Source organism: Hevea brasiliensis, chromosome 10 (genome assembly GCF_030052815.1).
Source record: "Hevea brasiliensis isolate MT/VB/25A 57/8 chromosome 10, ASM3005281v1, whole genome shotgun sequence".
Classification (NCBI taxonomy): domain Eukaryota; kingdom Viridiplantae; phylum Streptophyta; class Magnoliopsida; order Malpighiales; family Euphorbiaceae; genus Hevea; species Hevea brasiliensis.
The window spans coordinates 496,771-513,714 of NC_079502.1; the positions used below are offsets into that span (position 1 = coordinate 496,771).

A 16,944-nucleotide genomic window follows, 5' to 3' on the forward strand; every position below is an offset into this window, starting at 1 on the left:
TTCAGGTTTTTAATATCATAATTCCAATTGATGAGACTCTGGACAAGCCAATAATCTTACAGGTGATGGAGGGAAAAATTGGTCTTCAAGTTTTTGCAACTTTTAATGAACAATTCCTTAAGCTAGAAGAGCTAAACTTGACTTCCAGGAGTATTAAAAAACTTAAGGGACACTAGTTCGAAATTTCCCGGGGGGGCAGTATAAGAGGAATCAATGTTCTCACAGTCCATATTCCTTTTATGACAATTACAATTGCTTCAGTTTTTAAGGTAATGGTTCAAATGATGCAATTCTGTAAGTCCAAAACCATCACACTTTATAGGAAACTGATGGGATAGTACCAAGCATAAAACAGCCAAGGCTGACCCACGACCTCAAATAGCTAACCTCGCGACTTTTCCTAGAATCTTTGTAGAAATGAAATAGAAAAATTCGACACAATGGCTAACATTTTGAAGCATTCACATGTAATCAAACAAAGGCTAATGTAATAAATAGGCCTCATAGCCATTTTCATTCATAAATAGAAAGCAAAATACGACTCTGATCAAATATATGCTAAATTTATTACATCGAAATATAATGATTATAGCATGCAGGAAAGCTCTTGGAGGAAGCTTGAAGTCAATAGGTGACTTTGGAACAAGGCTGAATTGGCAACTCCCCATTATCCGATATCGTGCCTGATGAAAAAGCGCCAAAGACCTACACTTACATTCTTTGCAAAAATAAAAATAAAGAAATGAAGTTAGGCACTTGTGAACAGCACCTAAGGAAATTAGCTCCTCAAGTATAAAGTGGTCTTAGGAGACCACATATACTTATAGGAACTTTAACAAGAGTAGATGAAGGCTAAGCACCTTCAAAAGTATCTATAGAGGTACTAGGTTTTAGGTACTTGTATAGGTACTTGTAGAGGTACCTGTAGAGGCACCTGTAGAGACACTTGTGGGTTAACAAAGGTACCTAGTTAGTAAAGATTTTAACAGAGTCTCCTTTACAATAGAAACATCTAGAAAATTGGCTTTTTAATATTTAGCCAATTTCCACCCAATGATCAAATACAACCTACAGAAGCTCACATATACAACAATAAAGTCTAAAAATTACCTCTAGTAGTGGGAGAAAACAAGTTGGTATTGGGCATAGGGAAAACTAATAGAGTATAGACATGCAGAGCAATAATGAAAACAGTAGCACTTAGTCTAGGGACACTGCTACTGATAGGTAAGATATGTGGTACTGCCAAGGATAACTATGGAGCTGAAGGTACCAAGTGGTAGGTACCTGCAAGGTGACAGGTACTTAGGGACAACAGGTACCTGGGAACTGCTTGAGGGAGAGTCTGATGCCATCTCTACAAGTACAAAGGGACATATCAAATGTGCATTCTTAAACAATAATCAAACAAGTAACACAGGTACTAACATGTAATTCAATATATAGGCACTTAGCATCTTACTGCAACAAGCGTAGGTACCTGAGCAGGTACCTGTGAATTTCTCAAATCAGCAGAAATCAACACGACCCATTCAAGTATTTGATTGCTCTATAGTAAAATTAGCATCAAGACAGAATTAGAGGGTTGTATTGTTACCTAAAATCAAGGTAATGCCATCAATGAAAGGCAGTGGCAAGGATGATCATTGAAATATCAGATGAACTGAATGGTGATAAGAACTAATCGACGGCCAAAAATTGGAACTGAAAGAAAGAGGCACCATCTATGAGAATCAATGGTGAAGGATGGAATGCCGGTAACGACAAGGTGAGTCGCACGGTTGTAGTTTGCTAAACAAAAAAGAAAAGAAGAGAGAGAGAGAGAGAGAAGTGAGATGATGGTTTCTTGTAATGGTTGGAAAATTTGGAAGAAAAGTAAAGTGAGATGAGTGAATAAAGAAGAAAGCGAGTGTTACTTTAAGTGCCATTAATGCCATCAAGGAACGTGATTTGCAGTGATTAGAAGTCTATGGAAAATTAGAGGGTTATTAAGATAGAGTTAATTTAAATTTTAAATTTTAAAATTTCAAGAGAAGGATAGAGATATTGGAGCATCTATTGCAAATTTTGAACAGAGATAAGTCAAATCTAGTCTTTTTAATTATTCACATGGAATGACTTACTAGGCCAGTCCAGGCATAGGGGGCAATTATTTACACCAAAATAATTAATTTATTTATTAATTATTTTTAGGCCTAAGAATTAATTAAATTATTTTTTTTGTAAAATTAATTTAATTAATTTAATTAATCCATGACCTAAGGTAATTATTGAGTGAATATTTGGGAAGTTATTAGATGGTTATCTTAAGATGAGAGATTAATAATAGTTCCAAGCAGTTTCAAGGAGTAGACATGCAACTGCTGCAAAACGTAATAAGTTATCTTTTAGAGTCTTCCAAGTACCTGTAAGGAGAGCTATAAGAACCAAATATGCAACAACGTGAAAAGCCTCAACAACCCAACACATCAAACAATAACAACTCAATCAGACTCTAATAGTCTTTTATCTTTATATTTATCAGTCTTTTATTTTTCAAAACTTTTGTATTTAATTTCAAGCCTTGTATTTTCCTTTTAAACAATCAAAACATTCAATTCCAGTTCACTTGCCTTTAATTATTTGTTATTCATGAGATTGATGAAGCTGCGTACAGTAGAGTCAAATCCCACAATTGTTTGATCCGAGAAGTCAGAGCGCAATCCCAGATGATATACTTAGTATATGACACGCCCGCACAACTGTAAACTGTGAGACAATCAAATTATTTCCAAAAAAGAAACAAAATTTTAGGACCACAGGTCAATCATTACTTTTCTTTTAGGAGTAACAAATTAGTATTCTATTAACAGATTAATTCACGTCGTTCAAATGATTATACTTTTTATCAAGTGATTAAATTAAGCCATTTATAATTTCTAGTAAAGTGCATTTAGTCAAAAAAGATTACCAAGATGTTGATATGGTTATATTATTCGATCTACTGCCTAATCATTTCCACTTTCCATCATTCAAGCCTCATGGCACCAAATATAATTTGTTCGCACATCACATGGAAAAAGCCTTTGAATGGTAAGTGTCACCTTGTTGGGAATATGCAAGTATGGAATTCCCAAATCGGAAAAAGATGGGATGAGTGAGAGATATATAAGTGGAAAGGATCTATATACCTATTACCTTAAGGTTTTGAGTTAGATGTGATGTCAAGCTCATAAGTGTGTTCTTTCACAAAACCCATCAAGAAGGATTCTCCTCAAGTGCTTTGGGCTCCCCAGATCTCTAACACACCTAAATCATGGAGAGATTTTACGGCAAATTGGCTCTTGGATAAATTTTGACAACTGGCCCTGAACTTATCTAGTTGTAACATTACAGTCTCTCAACTTAAAAATGTAACATAAAACCCCATCAACTTTCAAATTTTACACAGTAAAATCCCTCTAACCTCTAATTATTAGTTTTTCAGTTAGACACTGACCATGACAGTTCCAGCATAAAACTTAGTCAGTATTTCTCTTTTCTCTCACAAGCCATGTGTAAATTGAATCCCACTTCTCTCTATAGACAGAATAATTTTTCATATGTAAAGAGAATAATTTTACACTTTGCATAAGAGAGGAGAAAGAAATGTTGATTAAGCGCCATGCGGGAGCTAATCACATCAGTTTTTAACTGAAAAATCAGTAATTGAAAGTCAGAGAGATTTTACTGTGCAAAATTTAAAAGTTTAGGAGATTTTATGTTACATTTTAAAGTTAAAGGACTGTAGTGTTACAACTATATAACTTCAGGAACAGTTGTTAAAATTTATCCCTGGCTCTTTCATATATAGGATCAAATGGTTTTTTTTTTTTAAATTTCGTGCACTGTCCTTCTAAATTTAACAATCTCTTTTTTAAAAATTTAATTTGAGACTCAATCCTTGTTAATTATATATGATTTTTATTAACTTATAATTCTATGCGGTTATTGGCAAGATGACAAGATGAGTATATTTATACGGAGAGCTCAAGGAAGCCTTCCAAACCGAAAAGATAATTGTAAAGATTGCAACACCAGCAAAAAGAAGAATCATGGCTGGGTTTTCACCTCTCTTAGAACATTTCCATATTAAGAATTTATGCTTTCAACAAATCTGACTTTTGTTTTTGTTTGTTTTGTTCTTCAGGGTTCAAACAGATGGGAAAAAGCCAATTGATCCTATAGAAATCCATCAAAAAGCATTGGATGACTTGGTGAACGTTAATTCTCTCTTTACAATAGCCGTGTTCGTGGGCTTGTCCTTTGCCTCTTCAGGCCAACACAGCCTTGAAAACCGACCGAGTGTGATGCGCACCCGTGGATAGCTATGAGGCTCATCCTTTACGAAGTTATATCCTTCGCTTGCTTCCTCCTTTCAAGCTTGGTAGCCAAGACACTCAAGGTTTATCTCAATATTTACTAAGAAGATGAATTCAAACAATGGCATCTTAAGTTGGGAAGAGGCTTTATGCTATACTTATCAGCAATCGCATCAATTGTAGGGGTTGTATTTTTGGCACTTTCCATGGCTAATGTCATCCAGATAAGGATTGGGAAGCTGTCTTGTGGGAGCGTATATGCTTATCGCGTAGTTGGATAATAGTACTTCTTGCTCTCTTCATTTATATACCATCCATGTTTTATGCTATATGGAAATCTCTCAATTACAAACCCAAACCCGATCGCGAAGATAAACCCAAAGCATAATGTTTATCATATATGGATGTCTCTGTCTGCGTATACGCCTGTAACCTTGTGGAAGTTGAAGTACAAGAGTAGTGATTGATCATGAGTACCGTCTAAAAATGTCAGGAGCATGTATTTCTATGTGCTAGGCTTTCTCTAGAACCTGTTCATGCTTTATATAGAGTCCAGTTTACTACTCAACAGAAGCAAGTGTCGTCTTTTTCTCATTTGTAAATTGTAAAGTGTTTTCTGTTTACTCTACTTTCATTCTGCTGTAACTAAAAAAATTGATTATATGTTGTCCCAAATAATAGAGTATAAAAGGGGATGGGCCTTTCTGCCTATTCGTAGCAGTTAGCATATCTCTTCTTTGCCATCTTTATAGCCGAGATACAATAAGCCACCATTGCCAAATAAATCTCAAGGCTTTGCTCTTTTGTATAATTATACAGAACTAGATTTAGAGGACCATAGCAATGGATCAATGAACTAGCATTTTCTAATACATAAGATCCAGTTAATTGAGCTTGACTGACTATCAGGTCCATTTTTTAGCCAATTTTTTTCCAGGAAAAAGACGATGTATGATGAATAGTGAGCAGAATTCCTTACCATCATTTGATGATCTATGCCATAGACCATAGTGATTAATAATCTTTTTTAGGTCATTGCACCATTGAGGGATTGGCTTAAACCATTCAAGAAAATTCCATTTTACTTTTTTCTTATTGTTCCTATCATTTAGGAAATAATACATGGGAATGGTAGAAACTTCAAAACCAATGTCATAGAGAGTTATCATGCACCATAAGAACTATTTTTCTTCAAGTAGCAGGTCATCTGAGGGACTAAAATAGAAAACTATGAGGAATGAAGCATCTGGATGGAACTGAGTCTAGGTATCTTTATGTTTTCTGAGTCTTAAAGAGACGTGTTATAGTTGGGGAAGAAAGTAAGAACCACACTTCCAACGTAGAGAGTGGTTATAAATGTGCCAAGCACAATATGTTCATAAAGATTTTTCTTTGTTTGAAAAGATTTCTTCTAGGGCAAAGACAACCTGAGTTAAGCATCAAAATACTCATTTGGTGCCGAGATACAACAAGCCACCATAGCCAGCCAAATCTCAAGGCTTTACTCTTTTGTATTATTATATAGAATTAGATTTAGAGGACCGTAGCAATGAATCAATGAACTAGCATTTTTTAATATAAAGGATCCACTAAAAGTGGCAAGCATAGAGCATACTCATGCCTTAATAGAGTATGATATGAATAAGATAGAATTTTTTACTTTCAGGAGAGGGAGAAAAATTTAGAAAGCCATAAGAGAAAGAAGCTAGAATGTTATTTCTTGATAAGTCTTACTACAAATGAAACCAAAGTTCCCTTTATATAGGAGGAGAGTTGGAACTATTACAACTACTTTTTATACAAACATATGTCTACCTAATATTTAGGTAAGGACATCTAACAAGATAAGAATTAGTTAGATAGGCACATGACTCATACCTAACTAAGTCGCACATAGAGACAAATGTCTTATCTGACTGAAATTAATTATACAAATATATATTTTTTCAATTTCAGGGAGACAGTCTACTTCCAGTTCACATGGAGTCCTGATGGCATCTGTCACGGATTACATACTATGAAACTTGTGTCAGTATAATCTACAAGCTTAATTTTGGATTTGCTGGGCATCCTTTGGTTCTGTTCTATCTAGAAGGAATTCTAACTAGGATTTAAATTATTATTATAATAGTCTGAGTCATCAGAATCGATGTCCTTGCCATATAGATCTTTCTTTCAAGAGCTTCCAGGTTCATTAAAGGTCTTGGTATCGGTGTTTATATCTTTCGAATCTTGTGAATCTTGCAATATCTCTGAACTGTAGTCTGGAACTTCTTCAGGCTTTGCTTTTGGACCTATAGAGGTTGATTCCAAAATTTGAGCCTTTGGTCTGAAGTGGTTGAGCTCATGTAGAGAAGCTATAATTTTCTTTCTGAGGATAGTGGAGATGTCTCTCTTGGTTACGGATTTGAAATCAGTCTGATATTTATAGACTAAATTTTAGGTCCAGAGTATCCTTTCAAGATTTCTAAAGAAAGGACGATGCATGATGAACAGTAAACAGAATTCTTTACCATCATCTAACGATCTATGCCATAGACCATAGTGATTGATGATCTTTTTTAGGTCATTACATCATTGAGGGATTGGCTTGAACTATTTAAGAAAATTCCATATTACTTTTTCTATTGTTTCTATCATTTAGGAAATAATACATGGGAATGATGGGGACTTCAAAACCAATGGCATAGAGAGTTATCATGCACCATAAGAACCATTTTTCTTCAAGTAGCAGGTCATCTGAGGAACTAAAACAAAAAACTATGAGGAATGGAGCATTTGGATGAAACTAAGTCTGGCTGTCTTTACGTTGTCTAAGGACATTGGATAAGTTTTGAAAATGAAACAGATGGTCTTTTGTAAATTTAACAATTTAAGACAGGGTCATTGTCAGCGTGTGTCCAGGTGGAAATGTTTCTGTTGCTGGAATGAGGAATTGTGGTATTTGAGCTTTAGAGGAGCTGGAGGAGTCCGCCATAAAGATGAGAGGAATTGTTTGAAGAGAAGTGAGTAAGGATATGTTTGGAGGCCTACTGAGGAAATCTAAAATGAGATTGAGATACCTTTTTATATGTTGGACAATTGGATCTGACCACATAGCATTACAGTGATATCATAAAATTACTTCTTATGTTTATTAGTTTATTTTTTTTAGGACATTAAAGACTTCTATAGAAAGACTGATTTTATTTATTGTTTTTAAAAGTCAATCTAAGTACTCGTTAATTTTAAATTATATTATGGATCTGTCTAATATTATTATTAAAATTATCATTGAAAGACACATAGTTAAATATATTAATTAAAATTTTAAAATTAAATTTAATATATTTTAATTATAAAAATAGCAAAGTAATTTCAAATATTCTTTTATAATATTAAAAAATAATTAAAAAAAACTTTTTATCTGAATGTCAATGTGAAACGAAACATATGTATTAATAAATACCACTTATGTATAAAATACCGAATAAATTTTGACAACCGCCCCTGAACTTATCTAGTATAACATTATAGTCCTTCAACTTAAAAATGTAACATAAAACCCCTTCAACTTTTAAATTTTGCACAATAAAATCCCTCTAACCTCTAATTGTCAGTTTTTCAATTAAACGCTGACTTGAACAGTTCTAGCATGGAGCTGAGTCAATATTTCTCTTTTCTCTCTCAAGTTATGTGTAAATTGAATCATTTTTCTCACTGTAAACAGAATGATTTTTCAGGTGCAGAGAGAATAATTTTACAATTTGAATAAGAGAGGAGAGAGAAATGTTGACTAAGAGCCATGCGAAAGCTGTTCACATCAGTTTTCAATTGAAAAATCAGTAATTGAAAGTTGGAGGGATTTTACCATGCAAAATTTGAAAGTTTAGGGGGTTTTATGTTACGTTTTAAAGTTTAAAGACTGTAGTGTTACAACCATATAAGTTCAGAGATAGTTATTAAAATTTACCCATAAAATACCTAAATGTTATCTTCATACCAATTAAATAATTTCCACATCAATGTATGCTGATAAAATGCAAACTTAGTGAGGTCATGATTTGAGAATGAGAAGTGTCATTCATGAGCTAAGGCACATGACCTTATAGTTTTACACTTTAGTGTTCCACTTATTATATTGAACCAATCTCATGTGTTCGGGAAAAAGTCATTTTCAATAGTATTTAGGTAATTGATTCAACTTCTGAAAATTAATTTATAAGCATTTAATGGTTATAAGTTTATATTAAAATACTATAAGCTTATAAGTATTTAAAATTGTAAGCAATTATATGTTTGATTAAAGAGCTTATAAATAGTTGATAAATAGTTAACACATTCGGTAAAAAGTAGCTTATAAGTAAATTACTTGTTAAAATTACTAAAAATAATATTAAGTAAGGTATATGATAAAATTTTAAAAATTAAATAAGAGTAATATGATAAAATATTTGGTTAAAATAACTTATAAGTATGACTTACAAGTACCGCTATAAAAAGCTGGCCTCCCAGCTTATTTTTTTAAATTTATAAATTGAGTTTATAAGTCTAAAAAATATTTTAAATAAATAGGTAAATTTATTTTTAAAACTTATAAGCTTAATATCATTTTAAAAATATTTTCATAATATTATATAATATTTTTTATAAAATTCCAAAAAATTATTAATTATATTTGAATAATTTTATAAATTATTTAATATTAAAACAAAAAATTTTGAAAATCCAAAAACTTTTCACTTACCTTTCCGTTTTACATGTTCCTCCATTCCTTAAAATTATAAATTTATGAAATTTTTATGAATAAAATTTATGCTATATTAGACATTTATGAATTTTAATATTGTCCCTTCTATATTTTAACCTAAAACCCTCCACTCTTAAAAAATATAAAGAGTGCGATTAGGTCAATCAAATTGGCAACGTCAATCTACTTATGCATCTTGTGGGGCCATCGGTACCATAGCCTTATGCTTTTATTGATGGCGATGAGAGACTTTAGTTTTCAAGAGAAGATCTATAGATTAGTCACTACTGCATGCATAAGCCCTCGACAAATTTACAATTTACCTTTTGTTTCATGTTTAAATTCAAAATTTGACCAAATGGGTAATGGGTTCTTGTATTTGATTGAAGGTATGCATATTTGAGTTTACAAATTTACGGATGTTGAGTTGTTTGTTTGGGTTTACATATTTGATACTTTGTTGATTTTTGTTTTTTGGTTTTTTTTTTTGATGGGTTTTGGTGGCTATTTGTTGAATTGTTTAATCTTTGTATGAGTTTTGATGCTTATTTGTTCAATTGATGGTTTTTTACTTTGATGCTTATTTGTTGAATGGTTGAATCTTTGGATGAATTTATTTAGGCTATATATGTATGTATTTGCAATGATGAATGGTAGAAAAATAGGGAAATTGAGTAAAACGACATGGTACAACGATGGATAATGCGGAACATTATCTAAATACGCAGTGTCTCTAGAGTTTACCCTATGGGCTTTGGCTCTAGGTGTTAGACATTTGAGTCTCTCAAACTTAGCTTGGACCTTAGGTGTTAAAACCTTTCAGCTAGAGTTTTTAGAAATTGAGCCTAAATTTTCTTTTTCGGAACCTTTGGATCTAATTGATTCTATTTGTGTAATAAGTGCTAGGCATTTTAATGCAATGAATTTTTTCTATTGACAATACATACATACATACATACACACACACACACACATATATGCCAAAAAAATTTTACAATTTATCAATCACAAAAATATCATTAAATAAGATGTACTTACTCCGTCTCACAAAGATAAATTTCACATGAATTAAGAAAATATAGTTAATATAGTTAAAAGAATATTTTTTTTTAGTCATTTCTAATATACTCTCCACTCATATGGATAAATTTTGATAATTGTTCCTGAACTTATCTAGTTGTAACATTACAGTACCTCAACTTAAAAATATAACATAAAACCCCATCAACTTTTAAATTTTACACAAGAATATCCCTCTAATCTCCAATTACCAGTTTTTCAGTTAAACGCTGACCTGGACAGTTCCAGCATGGATCTTAGTCAGTATTTCTCTTTTCTCTCTCAAGCCATGTGCAAATTAAATTATTATTCTCTCTATAGACAGAATAAATTTTAATGCATAAATAGAATAATTTTACACTTTGCATAAGAGAGGAGAGAGAAATATTGACTAAGCGCCATGCGAGAGCTATTCACATGAGTTTCTAATTGAAAAATCAGTCATTGAAAGTCAGAGAGATTTTACTGTGCAAAAATTGAAAGTTTAGGTGGTTTTATGTTGCATTTTAATGTTAAAGGACTGTAGTATTATAACTATATAAGTTCAAGGACAGTTGTTGAAATTTATCCCTATTCATATTGCTCTATTGAAAATTAAATAATTTATGTTACTAAATTATTCTTGGAACTAATAAACTTTAGTGTTTCAATGCATATTAAATAGGGTATATTGGTAAACTAATAAATAAATTATTATTTCAAAAAGAAAAGTGGTATATAATTTGGAACAAATGAAAAAGGAAAGTAAGCTTATCTTTGTGAGATGGAGCGAGAATTATATTCACTGATGGATCCTAAAAAAGAAAGGAGTTTTGACAAAAGAGCCAAAATGTTTATTATATAAATGTTGTTTGAATAAGAAATCCTAAGTAACTACCAATAAACGTAGAAACAATTAGGGCTCTGCACTTCTCAAACCGAAAAATCAAACTGAATCGAATTGGTTCAATTCAATTGGTTTAGTTTTTCAGTATAATCGATGCAATTCAATTTTAAATTTTAAAAAAATTGAAAAAAAAAACATTGAATTGAACCAATTTTGGCCTTATAAAGGTACATCGTTTTGACCCTATATTAACACCCTAGCTATTCAAGCCTAAAATATTTTGCTGCCCATCAGTCCATAACGAGCTGCACCACCAAACCAATTTCTTCTTCTGTTGCTCTCTCAACTCTTAAGCTACTACACCAAACCCACCTCTCTTCTCCATTGCTTCTTTTTCTTCTTCTTCTCGTCTTCTTCATCAATTCTTCTTCTTCTTCTTCTTCTCAAACTACAACAATAGAAGTTGCAACACCAATATGTTTGTACCAAACACGCACACAATATCAATCTACTTGTGCATCTTGTGGGTCCATCGGTACCATAGCCTTATCCTTCTATTGATGGAGATGAGAGACTTTAGTTTTCAAGAGAAGATCTATAGATTAGTCACTACTGCATGTACAAGCCCTCGATAAATTTACAATTTACCTTTTGTTTCATGTTTAAATTCAAAAGTTGAGCAAATGGGTAATGGGTTTTTGTATTTGATTGAAGGTATGCTTATCTGAGTTTACAAATTTATGGATGTTGAGTTGTTTGTTTGGGTTTACAGATTTGACACTTTCTTGATTTTTGTTTTTTAGTTTTTTTTTTTTATGGGTTTTGGTGGCTATTTGATGAGGAGACGCCACCACTGGAGCCACTTCCATTGTTCAAGGGTCCAATTACAAGAGTAAGGGCAAGGGAGTTACAAAGCTTGGTTAGTAGACTTTGGAGGTGCCAAGAGGATCAGATTGGGCTTGGCCTTGGGCCTTTGGAGGACAAATGGATCAGCTTCACACAATTGGACCTTGAAGCCTTGCCTCTAGAATATTCTATTTTTGTTTCTTTATGCAATGTGGCAGATTAGTTATTTGTAACTCATATAAATACTTATCTTTTACATCAAATAGGGATAGCTAATATCAAACATTAAGAGAGCATTGATTTTTGACCATCGCTGTCAATTGTGAGAGCTTTATGATTTCTTCCTTGTTTCTTGAATATAACTTGGACTTAAGCAAATTGACCATTTGCTTATTTTATCTTTATAATCAAGGTGCTCTAGCCTAGCTACTATTGTGTCTTGATTGGTTATCAATTCTGCCTTGTTTGTTGTTAAAAGATCTAATTCCATTTTTAGATGTTATGTCTCTAATCTGAATATTGAGGGTGTTCACCATTTGGTATCAGAGCAATTGGGCATCAAACAAGGTATTTATCCTTAGATCTACTCTTTTAATTTCTGCCTAGAATCCTTCATTCACGTTCTATTTATTTTTCATCACAATAGCATTTCACTAAAGTGATTTTTCTAGGGTTTATTGTAGTAGCTTCAAATTTGTCCGAATTTTTCATGTGTTTGGCTGAATATTTCTTGTTTCCTTAGTGATTTTTCATTCAAATCTGACATTAATACATCATAGCCAAACACTCTACATTGGGTTTTAGATTTGATTTTTGCTTGAAATTGAGTTTTTTTTGTGTTTGTCTTAGGGTTGCAATCATTCAAGCTAATCTGTTTATTATTGCTATCTTTTAACTCTTTAATTTGAATATCAAGCTTGAGAAAATTATTGATGATGCATTTGATAATTGGGAATTGATGTTGGTTGTTGGATTGAATTAAAATCTGAGTTTGAATAAAAATATGTGCTGTTTGGTTCGTGATTGTTGCTGTTTGGCGAGAATTGGAAAATTGTGATAAGTTGCTTGTATTGATTTCTGGGGTTACACTTAGTTGCTGATCTTGAAATTTAATATGTGATATTTTGAGGTATTTGGGACGTCACATATCAATTTTGGGAGGTAGATGATGCTGTTTGGCTGTTAAATTAAATTTTACTCACAAACCAGCCAATTTTTGGTTCATATAGTAAACCCACCCAGAAAAATCTGAAAATTTTCCCACTATTTAGATACTATCTCGGTAGCCTTCAAATAAAATTTTAGCTTGAAATTTCATTATTTGGGTTGGAAACAAAATTTTTGGCACAAACTAGTTATTTTTTGGTTTACATAGTAAATCCACCCAGAAAAATCTGAAAAATTTTCCCACTATTTAAATACCATCTCAGTAGTCTCCATATAAAATTTCAGCCTGAAATTCCATAATTTGTGTTGAAAACAAAATTTTTTGACACAAACTGGGCATTTTCTGGTTTACATAGCAAACCTACCCAGAAAATTCTGAAATTTTACCAGCAATTAGTCAGTTTTGAGATAGGTTTGTCCACAAAATTTCAGGGCAAAACTCATTCATTTGACTAGTGAACTGAATTATTGCATCTTGTGGTGAAATTATGCTATTGTTGGAAGTTGTGTGACTTGGCTATGATTTCTGGAATTTTGGCTTAATATTTGATCCTTAGGTTGTTAGTTTTTTTAAGTCTACAAAATCTTTTCACTTATATTAATTGCTTTAATTTTGGAGTCTTCTTTTCTTTGATTTTGTGTCTCATTGCATATTTTTATTTACGTCTTGTTTCATCTCGTTCTTAAATATTTTTATAAAGTTTGTGAGTGTTTTGTTTGTTTTGTATTTAGGGTTCTTAAAAGAAGTGAAAGAAGGAATTTGAGTGGTAAAAGGCAAGAGTGGTGAGTGCATAAGAGGGTAAAAGTCTAATTGTGTGCTAAACACTTGAGAGGGTGAGCCATTTATTTTCTAGCCTTGTTTTCTTTGCAGCAAAATGGAACAAAACACAAGTAGTAGTAGTGGAGTTGAGGGGAGGAATTTTGAAGATGAAAGGGTTTATAAGGAGGCTATGGTATAACAATTTGAGAGACTTTCTCTCCAAACAACCACTCGTAATGAAGAATTGCAAACTATGAGAAGAGACTTGAATGAGTTGAAGGGTTTGAGAGCTGATGTGAATAGGATGATGAAATAAATGATGGATAATAAGAGGGAGAATAGAAATAGGAGGAAGGAAGTAGGTGTGCATGTGGGAGATGGAGGTAGAGTTGGAAGGTGAATTAGGGTAGTACCTAGGATGGGGAAGCAAAAGGAGTTGAATTGGTATGATGATGAGTTTGAGGAAGTGTTTGAGTATGGGAACCATCACTTTGATGGTATAAGGTTTCAGCCACCAAGGGGGAGAGGTGTTAGAGGTAGGAGAGGAGGAAGACAACTTAAATTTGATGACTATGGTGAGAGAGAGATGCACCATGAGAGGGTTGATGCCAATGTGGGAAGCATAAAGATGAAAATACCTCCTTTTCATGGAAAGGAGGATGCCGAAGCCTATATTGAATGGGAGAGGCAGATTGAGATGATTTTTGAGTGCCACAATTATAGTGAGGAGAAGAAAGTTAAGTTGGCAGCAATTGAGTTCAAGGATTATGCATTGGTTTGGTGAGATCAATTACTTGCAAGGAGGAGAAGACATGGCTTGAGGGGCGTTACTACTTAGGCTGAAATGAAGGAGATCTTGAGGGAAAGGTTTGTGCTGCCACACTATAGAAGAGAGGTGAAGTTGAGATTGCAGCAACTTACCCAAGGAAGTAGGAGTGTGGAGGAGTAATACAAAGCCATGCAAATTGCCATGATTAGGGCTGAAGTAAAGGAGGATGAAAAGGCCACCATGGTTCGGTTCTTGAATGGGTTGAATTCTGACATCGCTTACATGGTTAACTTACAAAATTGTAGAACGGTAGAGCAAATGATGCAAGTAGCCATCAAAACAGAAAAGGAGATGAAGAGGAAGCGAGCTGCCAAAAGTAAATGGAACACTCAATCATCATACAATTCAGCTTCCAATGCACCATGGAAACCGAATTGGAGTGGAACACCTAAAGTGGAAAAAGATGTGCCAAAAGTGAAGAAAGAGGAGTGGAAAGGAAAAGGAAAGATGGAAGGAAAAGTAGAAGAGAAAAATAAGAAGGTGGAAAATAGAGCAAGGGATGTGAAGTGCTTCAAGTGTTTGGGAAGGGGGCATTATTCCAATAAGTGTCCAAATAGGAGAGTGATGTTTATTAGAGAAGATGGAGAATGGGAGAGTAGTGAAGAAAAGGCCGAAGAGAGTGCTAGTGATGATATTGATGATAAGTATCTTGATGAGGGAGAGCAAACTCCCATGGATGGTAATGTCCTTGTCATTATGCGCACCTTGAGTGCACAAGTCAGTTTGGGTGATGGAGATGAGGTGCAAAGGGACAATATTTTCCATACTAGATGTTTGGTGAATGAGAAACTATGTAGTATGATTGTGGATAGTGGTAGTTGTTGCAATGTTGCTAGTAGCTTATTGGCTGAGAAATTGGGATTGCCTACCACTTTGCTTCCAAAGCCATATGGTCTCCAATGGTTTAATGATTGTGGGAAATTGAGAGTTACCAAAGAGGTTGTAGTGCCTTTTAGCATTAGGAAGTACCATGATGAGGTAGTTTGTGATGTGGTGCCTATGGTAGCTATCTATTTTTTGTTGGGCCGTCCATGAACAAGTATATAGTTTTGAAAGATGGCCGAACCTACACCTTGCTTCCTATGTCACCATCTCAAGTGCATGAAGACCAAGTGAGGATCTTAAAATCAGTTGAGGAAAAGAAAGATTGGAGAGAAAATTTGAGAGAGGCCGAGCTTGATGAGAGGAAAAATGAGAGGAGAGTGAGAGCAAAAGAAGTAAAAGAAAAAGAAAAGAGTGAGGGCTCAGGGCAAAAGGAGAGTAGAGAGAAGAAAATGAGTTTGTATGTGAGAGGAAAAGAAGTGAGGGAAGCCTTACAAGGGGGGAGACCTTTTTGTGTGCTTATGTACCGAGAGGTGAATTTATATTTATCTGACATTGACCAAAACTTACCTAGTGGTGTTGTTTCTTTGTTGCAGGAATTTGAGGATGTGTTTCCAGATGATCTTCCTTCGAGTTTGCCACTAATTCGGGGGATAGAACACCAAATTGACCTCATTCTGGGTGCTCCAATTCCAAACAGACCAGCATATAGGAGTAATCCTGAGGAGACAAAAGAACTACAAAGGCAAGTGGAGGAACTTTTGGCAAATGGCTATGTGCGTGAAAGTATGAGTCCATGTGTGGTTCCAGTGCTCCTTGTACCAAAGAAGGATGGGACATTAAGCATGTGCGTAGATTGCCATGCTATCAACAAAATCATGTTAAAGTATCGACATCCCATTTCTTGATTGGATGATATGCTTGATGAGTTGTTTGGTGCATGTGTGTTTACAAAGATTGACTTGAAAAGCGGTTACCATCAGATTAGAATGAAAGAGGAGGATGAATGGAAAACCGCATTCAAGACAAAATATGGGTTGTATGAGTGGATGGTTATGCCATTTGGGTTAACCAATGCACTTAGTACTTTCATGAGGTTAATGAACCATGTGCTTAGACAATTCATTGGCAGATTTGTGGTAGTTTATTTTGATGACATCTTGATCTATAGCAAAAACATGGATGAGCATTTGCATCATTTGAGATATGTATTTGATGTGTTGAGATCTGAAAAACTATATGCTAATATGAAGAAGTGTTCTTTTTGCTTAGATAGAGTTATCTTTCTTAGTTATGTTGTGAGTAGCAAAGGTGTAGAAGTAGATGAGCAAAAGGTCATAGCCATTAGGGATTGGCCAACTCCTAAAAATGCATCTGAGTTTTGGAGTTTTCATGAATTGGCTAGTTTCTATGAGAGATTTGTGTCTAATTTTAGTACTATTGCTGCTCCTTTGAATGAACTTGTGAAAAAGGATGTTGTGTTTGAATGGAAAAAGAAGCATGAAAATGCATTTGTTGAATTGAAAGAAAAATTATGCACTGCACCATTGTTGAGCTTACCTGATT

The 16,944-nt window shown here is 33.8% G+C and overlaps 1 protein-coding gene across 1 annotated transcript; it reads left to right on the forward strand.

Moving 5' to 3' along the window:
• The first annotated feature begins 15,587 nt into the window (after positions 1 to 15,587).
• LOC131169580 (uncharacterized) lies at positions 15,588 to 16,286 on the forward strand. Its single transcript, XM_058128765.1, has one exon. The coding sequence runs from the start codon at positions 15,588 to 15,590 to the stop codon at positions 16,284 to 16,286; it is 699 nt and encodes a 232-aa protein (XP_057984748.1).
• Positions 16,287 to 16,944: the final 658 nt, after the last annotated feature.